Genomic DNA, 15,527 nt, shown 5'->3' with positions numbered 1-15,527 from the left:
TTTTCCCTAGAGCTAACTGAGGTGAAGCGTAAGGAGAGGAGAAAATCCCAGTGGTTGGGAGGCAAAGAACATTAGCTGGCACTGATCACAGTTAGATGATTACAACATCCAAAAGACAAAGGTCTTGAAGAAAGAAAATAAGTCAGTGTTATCAGAATTATAACCTCAAACTCACCTGACACGTTGTCCTGCTTCCGGTGGCGGAGTCTGATCACCTTCCCCCTGCTCATTCCTCTGCCAAAGGAGAATGCACAATTGAAGCTGGTTTGTAGGAGTAAAGTCACTTGAAATTCAACAGGATGTCACAAGATGCGTGCCCTCAGTGGGGCCCAGGATGATAAGAACATCGATTTAACATCCTCATCTCCACTCCTGGTGCCACCAACACTTGTCAGGCTGACAACGCAAAGGAGGAGGGTCAATACTGGGTAAAGCACTGGAAAGAACGCTCCAGTTAGCAAAAGGAAGTCTGTCCCACAGCCCAAAGGTGACACGGTTCAGTATGAGCAGTCAAGACAAGAAGCAGCTCAGATCTGCACTGCACCAAAGCTTACCTGCACTTTTCACACTTGAGGAGGAAACCATCTTGGGAGACACTGCAGTGGCACCAAGTGGGAATTGATTCTCCTTCTGAGGAGCTCTCACTATCCCCGGAGTTCTCCTCATCAGGCGAGTGCAGGCCATTCAGTTCTGCACGAGGTATAATGGTCTGGACAGGAGGAGAGGCTGGCGGCGTTGGAGGAGGAGGGGCTCCATAATTATGATCCTGAAAATGAGTATTTGCAGTACTACTTTTAATGTGAAGATATGATGCCTAGAAACTGAAGTCCCAAATCCACAGTTCCCAAGTTAATATTTAACTGGTGTAAAACAATAGCCTGAATTCCTCAACCTACCAAGAAGGTACAGTAATAGCCCTGAAACATGTAAATTATTTCCTTCAACACCAATGAATTAAACTCAAAACCTAAGAAAACAACCAGGCTATTTCGACATTAACTGTTGTACTGCTAATAATCTGAGATGACATAAGTGTTTAAACAGTGGAACCAGCTGCCCTGAGATGTAGAGTTTCTGTCTGTTGAGATATTCAAAACTGAGCTGGACATGGTCTTGAGCAACCTGCTCAGGCAGAGTCAGCTTGAGCAGGGAGGTTGGATTATGTGATCTCAAGAGGCCCCTTCCAACCTCAATGATTCTGTGACACCCTCTTCATCCCACAGCTTCAAGCCATGCTCCCACTCCCATGCTCCTGACTGCTCCTTGATTCTCGTTGTTTTAAGTTACCACTGTGAAAATCTGCACAGTTGAAACAAGTATAAATAGTGCACAATAAACCAAATGAGGCATAAAATTACCACCAGGAAAATACTATATATTCATATATATTCACACTTCATTCATTTATTTCATTCAGTTAAAAATCTATCACCTAGAAGACTAATAAAGTTTGCTGTAAAGTATGCAAGACTTCACAAACAACAAATACAGAAATAAAAAATGTATGGCAGAACTCAGCTCTAACCTAGTGTTTCCTAAGAAATAAGTCAAAATTCCTAAGGCTTAATAGGCAGAGAACTATGGAACAAGAAGAAAAGAGTAAAAGCAGACAGTAAAGAGCTGGTTCACTGCAGAGAGAGTACTCACTGCGTAAGGCAGCCCGCGATAGCTGTGTTTCTGGGTGGCCCCATAGCCGTGGCTGGAGTACACATTCTTCTCACTCACAGCTGGACTAGCTTCCACAGACTCTGGGCTGCAGAAAGGGCCAGAAGTAAAACCCATCAATACAACATCATTTTTTTAGTGCCAGTTTTCTACTGAACACATGAGCTCAAAATGAAGAAACTTCATGAAATTGAGGTTGTGTCATGCGTTTCACCAAGCATCATGTGTGCAGAAGCTGTACAGGATGAACCTGCTTTCAGAGGGAAGGAACTGAGTAAGGGCCACCCTATATAGCTCATTAAACTAGGTCTCAGTCTGGGAAGTTAAAAAGGTAATTAGCATGTAAGAAGCTCAGTTTCCTTATTGTTGAGGAAATTGGGTCTAGTTCAGCATTCACATCTGAACCCAGCTAGCCTAATCTCAAAGCCACTGAACAGTACTGCCATTTTATCTCTGCAACAGCTTATTTCAACTGCAGCTAAGCAGCTTTCCTGCACCTGCGCTTGTTTCTCTCTCCCTCAGATACCAATTGTTACTGAGTCCAACATCCTGTGATAAAGCCTGCATGAAAACTGCAGCTATCCTGACAGCAAATACCAGGAACTGGAGATTCCTGTTACAAAGAGACAACAAAATGCATGTCCTAGACAGACAGTGGCCACAGACAGATCAGATTCACCCTGTGCTTTCTATACAGCAGCCTGCAATGAGCAGAACAGGAAATCTGCTGCTAAGGTACAATGCTCTCTTCCACCACAGGGTGGTGAAAAAAAACAGCTAAAAATCAAAGGTATATCCTCAGCAGAAAGCTGCAGAAAACCTACTCAGAGAAGGGACAGCTGCAATTCAATGCAGGGGATATTAGATAATGAGGCTACAGACAGAACACCAGCAAGGAAACATGCTGTCTTCTGTTACAAGTAGAAGATACAAGTCAGATAACCTCTACACAGATCAGAAGTAGGGCCTGTATCAGAGTATGGCAGAATATTACCGAACCATGTCTGCAGATGGAATCTTCATAAAAATTACAGCAGAGAACTGAGCAAGCAGGGAAGAAAAATATAGAAAAGGAAAACTTTACCTCGGACCTCTGCTGCTCTGGTGAGATCTCACAGGACTCTCAGTGGGACCTACATAGTCAGCATGAATCAGGCACCATCAAACAATGGCCAGCAATCACACGTGGGGCAGTGCTTAGGCACCCAGGAAAAGTAACCCCTTGCTCTTTGGACTTCCTATTAGCTCTTGAAATCTCTGCTGCACTGAAGTTTGCCCCACCCTGCCACTCAACCTCATCTATTCTCCAAGGCACCAACCTCTGAGCTTCTGGCTTATTCTGGAGTAAGGTGGATCTGTCTTTACAACATAAAGGAGCAGTAATTTATTGTACAAAGAACTGCAGAAAGTAGAAGACATTATACCTATGCAAACAACACCTCTGTAGCTCAAGATTTAGGTGCATGACATGATAAATTCAGTTGGTTTTCAATGTGACTACAGCCAGCTAAACTGTCAGAAGAAGGAGCTATAGATGATCTCTCTCAAAGGATGTACTTCTTAATAAAAGGTACCATGTAGAGCTTGCCACATAATCCAGCCTTTGCAACAATCCTTTAGGACTTTCAGATTGGTACAGTGTCAAATCCATTCAGGTTTAATAGCCCTTTCAGAAATATTTCAGTATTAGAAGGAAAAGAGCCTAAACAGTCTAAACAGCAGATACGTCCTCTGTCCAAGTCACCCACATTCCTAACCACAGTCAGACTGGAATACCAGCACTGCTGCCGCAAGCATTAGCAATAAAACTTCAGAATTGTTGGTGCAACGGTGTCCAGGGGCAACAACGCTGGGGCCCATGCTTCCTCAGCAGCAGCACGCCAAGAAGCTTCCACACCTTCCAACACGCAGTCAGACTAACACAGCAAAACTACTCTGCAGCCTCCATGTCACCCTCAGATGAACAGCAACACCCTACACCATTTTCACCTCCTCTCTGTATCAGAGGGTGGGGAAGATGCTAAAGCTCAGCCTGTGAAGAGGATCAGCTAGTTTTCCTTTTACCTTCCCCACTGTATTCGTGATGCACATCTTGGAATCAATTCCTTTTAAGAGGTACAAAGCTCAGGTACCCCAGACTTTATGTATCAAACCAAAGAGTTTAAAAGGCAAAGCAAAAGAGAGCCTTAACTTTGAACAGACCCATGAAGGACACTTCAGCTAACAGTGCATTGATGCAAAGCCTGGCAGATGAAGTCCTGGCATTCCCAATTTTTAGAAAACAGATAGAGAAACCAATTCAGAAATCTTCAAACACCTTTTTTCAAAGCACTCCAAGCCTAGCCTCAAGTTAGACCTACAAATTTCTTTGTAGAAGAGAAAGAAAATGCTTTGCAGAAGGTTTACAGTCAGTCTTTTTGATACTTAAATGCTACAAAGGACACATGCGCAGACACATCTGGCTCTTCTCCCTACCACGCTCAGCTTCGAAAGCAAAGCACATGAGCAAACTATTTAGCACTCTTCCTCCTGCCATAAACAGTTTTAAATTCCTGCATGTTGAGTCTTCAAAGTGCTGCTGTGGGAGAAGCAGGGTGACAAGCAATACTAAATGATAGATCTTGAAAAGTGAAGGATCATGTAACCAGTGCAGATGAGTGACTTACTAGATTCTGATTCTCTGTTTAAAAACAACATGTAAAAATGTGGGCTTTAGGATGGAATGAAGCATCACAAAGAGAATGGCTAGAATGGGGCCAGTGCCAAGACAGACAAAAAAGAGCATTAGCAGTCTTGCAGAGAGTACGATGGTGTAGTCAAACTCTAAGCACAGTCAAATCAGGGTGAGATGGAAGGGAAAAACAAACCTCAGCCCATTGCTCTTACAGATCAAAATCAATAATTTCTGTTCTACACTGATACAGCTGACATGCAGGTATTTGCACAGTAGATACCTCTAAGTAACACATGGGAGAAATCTATCTCCAAAACATCATTTGTAGATTTTTGTAAAGAGATACTACAGTCTGTGTTTCAAAGAAGGATGCAGGCAAGCAGGAGGTAGAACCACACAGAAATAAACTTCAGCCCTCGCTCTCATCCCTGACAAAAGCATACTCTAATCCTAGCTGACATCATTCTAACAAGGGTTTTAAGAAGAGATCACAATGCAGTATTTCCTGATTTTGAAATGCTCCTGACTCTGCAGAAGCAGAGTGTTTGTAAGGAAATGTAAGTTCCCTCCAACAGGCCTCAGAAATATGGCTGCAGTGAGAGCCCTGCTCATGGTCCTGTGGTGGGGACTCCAGAGGATGCTCTCTGAGGTGTGCTCATTGGAGTCTGTTCAGGGGCAGAAACAAAATAAAGGTGCCTACCAGGCTGATGCTGTCTCACATCTCTGTCAAACTCCAAAGGTCTCCACAAATCAGTCACACAAGACTGGTACCAAGTCTGAGCTAATAGGCTCTACTGAGAGGAAGGTTCAGCACGCTGATCCCTCACATTGCAGCTGTTGGAAAAGGAGCTGGTTTGTACCATGCCAGTGTCAAGCCTGGGTACAGCAAATGCACAACTGCCTACACTTGAGTATAGATGTACTTTCCCCCATATCCTCTGTTAAACTTACCAATTTCTGTAACAGTGCATTTGTTAATACTCATCTCTCATACAGCCAGTGGACCAGCAACCCCTTTCTCCTGAGTGGAGAAAGCACTGGCACCAATTCTACAGCCCAACTCCAGGTCAGCCCTCTGGCACCCTCCCGTTCTCCTTCCTCCTCATCCGTGGGTAACACTCACTCCGATCCTGCAGCCATGTCGGAGTAGGACGTATCTGGTGTGGTGACTCCCAGAGGGATTGCAATGCTCATGACGCCCGTCGGGGATCACGGAGTCCAGAGGGCAGCGACTGGCCGCTCCGAGGGCGGAGAGGAGCCGCAGAGCCTCGGCCAACACGTCACGGACATGGGGAAACCTACCGGGGCAGAAACAAAGCATTGCATCTCCGTTACGGGGTGAGGTCTCCCTGTACGCCTCTAAAGAAGGCTTTCACAGCAAAGAAAAGCAGAAACAGATTTCCATCAGTGACATGCCACATCATTTTTACTTCATTTTGGTATGTAGGGCCAGGGAAGAGGTAGATGGCAGTAGTTTGGTGGGGAGGTTGGGGGTTTTTTACAGTGTTGGACTGACATGCAATGAGCTGCTTTGCCTTAAAGCTGATAATGACAGTTCCCTCCTCCCCCAAGTAAACTTAGGACTAATTATCAGATAAGTAATCTATTAGCTCCTTCTGCATATAAGCAGCAGCTGTCACCTATCACCCACAACCCTCCACCAGCATTTCCTAACTCCTTCCCCACACAAACTGCAGACAAAATCCCATCTCTGTGGACAACTAGACAATGCCAGGGTGGACCGAGCTGAGCCCTCTCCCTGGAGATCAGTCTGTACGTGCATTTTCTAGGCCTGCAGCACAGGTGAGAGTGAGCGACAGAGCAGCTGCTCCCACGGCACCGACGGCTCCCCAGGGCCACGAGGCCCATCCTGGGCTCAGCGAGCCCTGACACAGCGGGCCTGTGTCCCTGACACCTCCCCAGGGCACAGCCACGTCAGACGTCTGGGCGCGGGGAAGGCGGCGGGACCATTGAGTGCGGGAGCCCGGTGAGTCACGGCGGCACCGGGGCCGCGCCGGGGAAGCCCGGGCTGCACCGTCCCTGCTGACCACAGCGCTTCGCTACGGCCGCGGCAGAATCGCCGATAAACGCGGACTTCCTCGGGTCGGATGGCGGCCGGAGGTGAAACGGGATCAGCACCTCGTTATGTAAATAACCTCAGTAACACACATGAGCATAAAGGAGCTATTATTCTACACAGCTCGAGAGAAGCCCCCACAACACAGAGAGAAGCTGCATTTCTGCACGCAGCAAAGGTAGCTCCAAACCCAAAGAAAAATGGTGACAACCACCCTCTCTGCACGTTAAACTTTAAGGGCAGCCTTGAATACTTTCCACTGCCTTTCGCTGGCTCCGGCAGCGCAGACAAGCCAGCCTGCTGTCACATGCTCCCCGGCATCTCGGGGCTCTGCCAGCAAACCCTCCTGGGCTGCAGAGAGGCCGGGAGCCAAGCTTTCCTGTGGGTAGTGAATTTCTCACAGGGAACTGCCTTTGGACACCACAGTCCAGCCATTGTTTAATACACAAAACCCCCAGAAAGACAAAAAACACACACTCACTATAAGGGCAGATGAAGAGTGAGAGTCAGAAAGTTTAAATGCTACATGCTATGTTGCCTTTTCTCGTCTTAAAAGGCAGGCCACTTCTCTTGGCACAAGGAAATACTTTCCTTCTTCAGCATACATCCCTATGGAAAATCTTTCAGAGAGTATGACAGGCATACAGTGAATTACAGAAGTAGCACATGAAGATTTCTAAGTGGTCTGTGGCAATTCCCTGTTATGCCCCAAAGCAATGGTCTCACAGGGAGGTGGGAGATGAAAAAGGAAACAGGCAGGACTAAGCTCACAAGCAGTTCCAACCCCAGATAGCCCAGTGTCCTTGAGTGTGTTTTCTGGAAGAAAAAAAAAAATAAAAGGACCTTCCAGAAATGTCTTATTTACCCTTTCTTGTGCTTGTGACAAGAGTTGTGATTTCTACGCTGCCATAAGATGAGACAAACTGCTCCTAAAATACAGCTAAAAGCTACAGACATCAATCCGTGCTTCAACCGAGTCACGTAAAACTCTAGCACAAGGTTAAAAGAAATAAGACAAGTTTATCAGTGTCTGAAGCATCCTTCCCTTTAAGGAACATGGAAAACTCTTCCTCTCCCCACACCCAGTAATCTTTCTAAATACTTGTTTAGATGTTTTTCCCTCTATTGATCACATGCCTTTGCCAATGACTGTACCCAGCTGGCAGCAGCCTGACAGTTCAGCAGGATGAATTCCAGCCTCCCGCCTGCCTGTGACTCAGCACAACTGGAGGATTTCAGGTGCAGCTTCTGGACTACAGAGCTGCAGGATACCTGGGCAGTCCAGGAGTAACTGGGACAAGTTTTCACCCACTTCTCATAGGAAACCCTCTTTCTATCAGTACAGTACAAATGCTGATGCACTGATATGGTCTCAACTCCCATTTTTGGGAAGGAGATTACTAGAGAAACATGAAATGGCAAACTGAAAGGTTAAACAAGGCAAATTCCAGTTCACTTTTATGTTGACCCAGTAATACTTGCCCAAGTATCACCCATGGTCAGATTTTACTGTTAGGTGCTGCTATTTTATGTGTACTTTCAACTGTGACAATTCAAAACTGCTGAGACCAACTTCAAGTGATGTCCAAGACCACATCACCTTCAGGTTACATTACAGTCTGGACTCCATGACACCTGGCCTGCTAACATGCAAAACATCAGCCTGACAGAAAATGCTGGGGTTGAGATCTAGATGTTGACCCACCAAACTGGCCAATTTCCTGTATATTCAATTCCCAAGGTCATTCCTACCTCTTTCCCTAAATATACAGCTGAAGGAGAAAAAAACAGAAGTCATACCCAGTTCTCTCTGCTGCCACTGGAAGTTTTACTAAATTCAAAGTCTTAATTCAAATCTAATGAGCTTCAGACCACAGCACAAATTTGTCTCCCTTACAACACAATTCTTCTTGAAATCAAATGAAAATGGAAATTTTGATGGCCTAACAGGCAGATAATATTTAGCTGGTTTTGAAAATGTAGCATTTAAAGATATTTTCCCCCCACATTTGGCACCTACACACCAGCCTCCTTAACCAGTCATACCGGTATAAAGATACTTGGTCTTCCCCAACATCATCAGAACAGCCCAGATGAGCATCCACCCACACAGCCACCCCAGCTGGGATCCCCAGTTCTCACTCAGCCAAGGACTGACCCACTGTGAGGGGCTCCCTTGGCTACACTGAATATAAGCTATTCAGTTATTTCAGGTAACATCCTGTGTTGACAGAAAGGACTGTAATAAATCTTAGCTGGCCAAGTGAAGGTTAAGCAACACCTGCTGCTGTAACAGTAAATTTAATTTTTGGAACTTTGTTTAGGATGCAATGGCTGCAGCGCTGCACTGGCTCATTTCCACAGCCAGTGCCATCCATGTACAAATAAAGCAGATGCAGAAGATTTACTGCTGGAAACTCACTTTATTACTTGTGGTGTTAAAGGCCTGTACTAACAGGGACAATCAAGCATGGCAAGTCAAAGAGCTCAGCAGAGCTTCCTCCTTCAAGATGTGTGGTTGCACCTGTCTTCACTCGTGTCCCAGTCATACAGACACCTCTGGACATTCATGGTGTGCAACACCTGTGACAGACTCTACAAAGTATTTGTGTCATGAAAAATTCACCTGCAGACAAAAAACTCCGGGCACAGCCTCACAGACTGCATGTGCTACCTAAATTCAGACTCTATCACCCTTTGGTGCTGCTCAGGTGATGCTGTACAATCTCAGGGGGGACAGAACGTGTCCCTTGCACCCTCCCACAGTCACAGATTCAAGTGCAAAGCAGTTACCAAGCAGGGGGAGGACAGAGATTCATCCTGTTCCTCTGCAGGGTCAGTGCACGTCTGTGAGTCTGTGTCCACAGAGAGCCTGAAATACTTTACCATTGTGTATCCAGTGTCTCATGCATGGCCAAGAAAGATAAAAAGGTAACACTGGTACAAACATATCATGGACAAACTGACAAAAGCTTTTTCTGATTATGCAGAACTTCAACAAGTGAGCCAGAGCAAGGAGAACAAGGAAATCACCTCTATGTGCACTGATGGCAGCCACTTCTTGTTCCCAGACAGTAAAGGACAGACAAGTGCTTCCTTTACCTCTCCCCACAATTCCCAACAACTCCAGTTACTGAAGTCCCAAACTGGAAACAGATTCCAGACTTCTGACAACCCAGAATTACTAGTGTCTGAACAATAACCACCATCATCTTCTCTATGCTCAGCAATGGGCCTCTAAGTCACCTATAAAGGATGAGCCCCGTGTATAATGAGCTGCACATTTTTAAGCTCCCACGCCATTACCAGTCATATCAAATTCAAAGCACTTTTCACTCCTGCACCTCATACTGCCACAGGCCAGTCCAGAGCTGGTGGAAAACTGGTAACAGCAGCTTTGCCATGCAGCCTTCTTTGGCAGCCTCTCAGCCAGCCTCATTCGGGACAGAAACAGCCAGGTCTGATGAGTTCATACTTACACTGTCATCTGCACCAGTGGCAAATCACACGGCATGTGGAGCAGTGTAACAAGTGTTAGCATCTTAGATCTTCTTCATCATTCATCTTTTCCCCTGGAAATTTCAGAATAATCAAAATCTACGGGACATCTAATGTAAACAGAACAGCTTCCATTACAAGGCTGAAAAAGTCCTCTCATCAGCCAGTGCCACTCAAATATGTGCACAGTCCACCTGAGTCCAATCAAGCACTCCCTGTACATGCACAAACCTCATGTCAAGGTCAGATCCTGAACAGAAGCGAAAGCACCTTTAGAGCAAACAGAATCAGATCAAGGTTTTCTGTATTTAACAGTTAGGTCAAAAAAATGCATCAAATTCCCTGAATTTCAGACATTTGTTCTATAAGGACACCTACACAGACACAGGGGCAGAGCAGATAAATCCTTAAATCATTTAGCTCCAACTGACTGTGAAACAGATTGCTAAAAGTACTTGAATTGTGCCTCAATCTACCAATACAAAAGCTTAGCTTTGCTCTGAAAACAAGCTGGGTTCACTAAGCAGCAAGGAAACAACGGTGCCAGTTTTAAAGAATGAAATATTGATATAAGTATTCACTATTATCATTAGATCCATACATCATCTGCCAGTGGGCTGACAAAGCAAGACAGCAGTTCTATCCCATAGGGTCGGGGAGAACTCAGTCCTGGTCTACAACAGAAACGATCAAAGTAACACTCAACACTGGAATTCATTACTAGCTATGATACCATGATAACCAAATTATTGACAAGTATAGGCAATGGTTAAAGATTTATTTGCTTTAGGCCTTTCTCACTGTCCCGTGGTTTATATGTATGCAACAAGAAATCCTTGTATGTACATAGTTAGTTCAGAGTTCATTTTGCTCTCTGGGATCTAGAGAACCTTGAAAAAACACTGACAAGCTCTTAGAACAAGAATAACAGCATTTTAAAATTATAAAATGTCAAAAGGAACAAGCCAGTGAGAGCTGTTCCTGCTCATCACACTCACAAGAGCTGGAGTCAGAGATCAGGGAACAGCAAGACTGCTGCTTTAAGAACATGGGTGACTTAAAACGCTTTCGGTATCCCTGGGCCTATGCATCAGTCAAGTTGTTCCCTACAAGATATGAAATCATATTAACAATTCCCATTATTTTTGAAGTGCTCTATGAAAGCACTACACACTACCTCAACACATGTCTATGAATACACCTACTTAGCTAACATCAGCATGATAAAGCTGTTCAGTGAAGGCTATGTAAGCCATTATTAAAATTGAGGTACAAGCAAGTTAAACTGATTTTGATAAAAATCTGGAAACAGATGGAAAGTAAGTAAATTTAATTTAGAAAATTAAACTAGGTTTAAGCCTTTTTAAGGCAATTTTCACAATATCCATCCACATGATTCCATCATTTTATCTCATGAAGAAAACATCAATTTTAGTTAAACTCCTCTGTGAACTACACCTTAAGGGACTACAAATGATGAGAGAGCAACTGATAGAAACTAAACCAAGCAGAGAAATTACAAAATGTGTAGTCAAGTACTCTTAGCAACTGACCCAAGATTGCCAAAACTACTTTGAAAAGCAAAAAGAATAACCTCAAAACTTTGCTGCTGCTTCAGCAGTCAAGACATGCAAACCAAACCAAAATCCTGTTTTTCTTTTGAAATCATTAAAGATTTCAGATACTATGATAAAAAATAGAAGAAAAATTTAGTAAGAGATAAAAAAAAGGGCAGGTAAGACTTTGCCTCCAGAAATACCTTCTCCTGGACAATTCAATCACATCCTTGACAGTTCAATATGCTCCAGAGGTAAAGATGTCAGACAAGGGTTTTTCTAGACTTTCTTAATACATACAATTTGCATCACAGAACCTTACTGGAAAGTTTATTGATTGTAATCTACTGATTGTAAATTGGTTGAAGAGTCATTCATAAAGATAATTCCATAAAAATGCCATATTAGAAAGCAGAAGCAAATTACAGAGTATCAGTGATCCGTGGCAGACCAAATTATTCTGAGGTATGTTTATACAGAGGTGGCAGGCACATGCCAGGGAACTCTGCCTGCACCCCACTCTGAGGAGAAGGGACCTGGCAGCATTTGCATGGTCTGCACACACAGTGTGCTGAGCAGGTGACACCAATGATGTTTTACAGGAATGACAACAATGCAATGCAAAAAGGACTATCCCAACCAAGAACATCATATTAAAGTCCACATAATTTTAAGGGTCATGAGCAGAGGAAGTCTTCCAAGAAAACATCACAACACTATGAAAATTTGAAATAATCAAAATAAAATTAAATTAATAACAGAAATAGTGGAGAAATTCAGAAAAATCCCAGACTCAAAAAGAACCCCTTTCTACGCTAAAAACATTGCTTTACAGTGGCTCTATCTCACAGCATTCCAAGTTGCTGGTGAAGGTGACAAATTCTTCTAATAATGAAGGATTTAAAATTATATTCTTAAATTTAGTATATTTTATTGTATTTATTACATTTTATTTTTTCAAATACTGTTCTCTACTATTTTCTGGAAAATATATAGTAATACAAGACAAAAAAAGGATTACACATGAGGCACCACAGTTTAAGACACAAAAATTACTAAACTACATGGAATAGGAGAGAGGAAAAACATCCCTTTTCTCTTCCAGTTCCACAAACTTTTGATTTTGTAACAATCATGGGGCAAAACTATTCTGCAGTGCAGGAGCACATCCTAATTGCTATGCTGGTCCTATACTGTGAGGTTGCTGCTCTCTTTTCCCATGAGGTGAAAGAGAACAGTCAAATGCCTGTATGTCACAAAAATGCAAACAAAAAGGTTCAGAACAGATACTCTGAGATTAAGAGTTTGACAACCAACCTCCAGTGAATCCAGCTGTGGCAGCTGATGTTACTGCTGCGACCATCTCCTCTAAGTCTGTGCCAAAACAGGTGGCAGGAAGGAAACACTGCCATGTCTCATCAATTGCAGCTGATGCCAAGAAGACTGGACTAAAAGCAGAAACAGGTAAAATACATATTCCCATTTAGACACTGTTCTAGGGGAAATAAATTTCTGCAAGGAGGCTGGTAACTAGGAACAGCAATACTGGAAACACCATTGCTCAGTCTACCACACCGTGTCCATATATCCCTATGTTTTCAGGTTTTAAGAGACCTGACTACACCAGAAAATGGCTACAGATCAAGTAAGACTCAAGATTAATTTAAACAATGTAAATAACATTGGTTCAATCTTAGCACACCAAAGTGCTTCCTTGTACTAAATTTTGATGCTTGTGGATGAATGATTTAATCCATGCAACTATTAAACTTTCCTAAGTAGACAAACCTTAAATTTAAAAGCTTGCCAGACAACCCCCCACAAAAAGAAAAAAAACCAAAAACCTTTAGACCTTGAAATTGCGTTTTGAAGGTATTTCAGAGAGAAAAGCCTGTACCACATGCAAGGTCAGAGGGAAACTCAGCAAAAAAGGGCAATAACTAGGACCAAATCCAAAGCCAGAGAATTACAGTTCCCATGAGAATTCAGACAGTCCAGAGTCACGGGAAGTCGCTGAATATAGAAGGGGAATCAGCAGGATTTACTGGCACAGAGCAGTATCCCGAACTCACAACCAGAGGAAGGCTAACCACTAACAAGTTGCCAGGAGTAGGACTGCAACCTCCAGTCCCAGTATCGGAAAAAAGATTTCTGCATAATCCCACTAAATACTCTGTGCCTGTGCCTCGAGGTCTCGCTGTACGTCCTTTATACATCTATTTAAGGGCTCCACGTGACAAGGCTGCCTGCCCGGCCACTCCCCGCCGGGGCAAACAACCCGGCTTCAGAGGAGGCTCCGCAGCCTTCCAGGGCAGACGTTGCATCAGCCAGGTGTGCAGGAAGCGGCCGAGAAAAAGCAGCTGCTGACGAGGGGGCTCTCGGACGGAGGCCGCTTCAGGAATCGCATGGAAAGGACGACAGGAAGGAGAGAGACGCTCCGCACACAGAACAAGCTTCATCGGCTTCAGAAAGCCTTTGTGCTGGGGCTCCGGACCTGGCCTTTCTCCCAGAGATGATGCAACACTAAGGAACAAGGTCTGTGCCAGAGAAAACTATTCACAGGCTATGCAGATGGCAAGGCAGCCAAAGGCTCTCGGATCAAAACATGCCAGAGTCCCCCAGGCCCGGCAAGCCCCCCCAGGCCTTCCTTCGTGCCCTCAGGATTCTCCATTTCACACTGCAGCCTCGCTCCTAGCACGACCCCGGCTTAAGGCAGAATGAAGGACTTTGCAACGGAGAGAAAGGAGTGAGAAAAAAAAAAAAAAAGTGTTTTAAAGTCCTGCAAAAATCACAGCTCCTTCTCTGATCTGTTGTGAGGGAAGAGACGGGGAAGAGACTGAGCTCAAAGGCTCCAATCTCCCACACAGGGATCCTCCCATCGGCGCGGCTTGCCAGCGCACGCCTGAGCTCCCCAAACACGTAGGGCAGCTCTGCGCTCGCCGGCAGCCTCGGCCTGCTCTCACACATCGGGAAACCACGCAGGGACTGCCCGGGCAGCCATGGCAACATCACACAGTGTGGCAATTATGGAGCCGCAGCTCCCACGCGAAGGTTCAGCCCTGCTTTCCATTACAGGACTCGTTTTGACCCTTCTCCCCTGCCCAAACCATCTCCGAGTGCCATTCCAGCTCCAACCGGGCCTCTGTGGTTTGTGACTGGCAAGTTCTGCAGCCTTGCACCTGGGCTCGAGATCATGCAAATACTTTTTTCTCCGCGTTGTAAGGAAGTTACTCCAGGCTTGTGTAACGCTCTTGAGCCGCGTTCCACAAACACTGGTCTGTCCGATGGGCCTCGAGTGAGAAATCAGGTGACAAAAACACCTGCAACCCGTGCTGCACATGGCAAGAGTCAGATCATTACCGAGCTACACAATCACTGTTAAGCATTAAAATCCAGTGAATTTTACAGGATTTTGGCAATATCGCCGTGTTGTGACAGATTTCAAGGCTCAGCCCACTGCACTGTCCCACCACATCCCCTGCTCAGGGATATCTTTTAGGAGACATCACCAACTGCAGCACTTGCCCAGGACCTGGTGCCCACGTGCACTCTTGGTCATGTAAGATGGTTCTAGAACCCCCAGCAAATTCACACATTTCTGGCAGATGTGCTTTTCCCAGCACAAAACCTGTTAGAGAGCAGACTGAGTCAGTACGGCAGTGGTGGAGAGCACTCATGAGACTCAAAGGCAGCATCAGCCAAAACCCCTTAGCTCCCCTTCTGGGGCTTCCAAACGCTCAATGATGCTGAACAATGTCCAAGAGATGTTCTTTATTGCATTTCACTTTTCTGGATGAGTTGCATCTCACATTATATGGTATTTTGGCACTGGTAAGATATGCACTGGACACAAAATGCAGGCACTACTGACTCGGCATGCCCCAGCTCTGCATGTTGGATCCTCCATGTAGAGAGGATGTTCACCCAGTCATCAGATTTACAGAATAACACAGCAGCCAGCAATAATTGGCCCAACCAGATTTAAGGAATATAAATTTTTAAACATTATTTTGGTATAACTTTTTTTTGTAAAACAATATAATCACAGACTTGCTCT

At 44.6% G+C, this 15,527-nt stretch overlaps 1 protein-coding gene across 2 annotated transcripts in view; it reads right to left on the bottom strand.

Annotated features, from left to right (window-relative positions):
- Nucleotides 1–15,527, bottom strand: part of SETD5 (SET domain containing 5) — a 65,439-nt gene that overhangs the window by 33,722 nt on the left and 16,190 nt on the right. Inside the window, exons 2-5 of one of the 2 annotated variants that reach the window (XM_039734017.1) lie at nucleotides 5,463–5,637; nucleotides 1,648–1,753; nucleotides 555–766; nucleotides 176–234 (exon numbers count right to left, since the gene is read on the bottom strand). In XM_039734017.1, the coding sequence (XP_039589951.1) occupies nucleotides 176–234; nucleotides 555–766; nucleotides 1,648–1,753; nucleotides 5,463–5,533 (448 nt within the window). In that variant the 5' untranslated portion in view covers nucleotides 5,534–5,637. The remainder of the gene's footprint in view (nucleotides 1–175; nucleotides 235–554; nucleotides 767–1,647; nucleotides 1,754–5,462; nucleotides 5,638–15,527) is intronic. The other variant, XM_039734018.1, reaches the window with a different exon arrangement.

Source organism: Passer montanus, unplaced genomic scaffold, assembly GCF_014805655.1.
Source record: "Passer montanus isolate IOZ18808 unplaced genomic scaffold, ASM1480565v1 scaffold9, whole genome shotgun sequence".
Classification (NCBI taxonomy): Eukaryota; Metazoa; Chordata; class Aves; order Passeriformes; family Passeridae; genus Passer; species Passer montanus.
The sequence above is the reverse complement of the archived record's forward strand: the minus strand, read 5'-3'. Positions and strand labels throughout refer to the sequence as shown.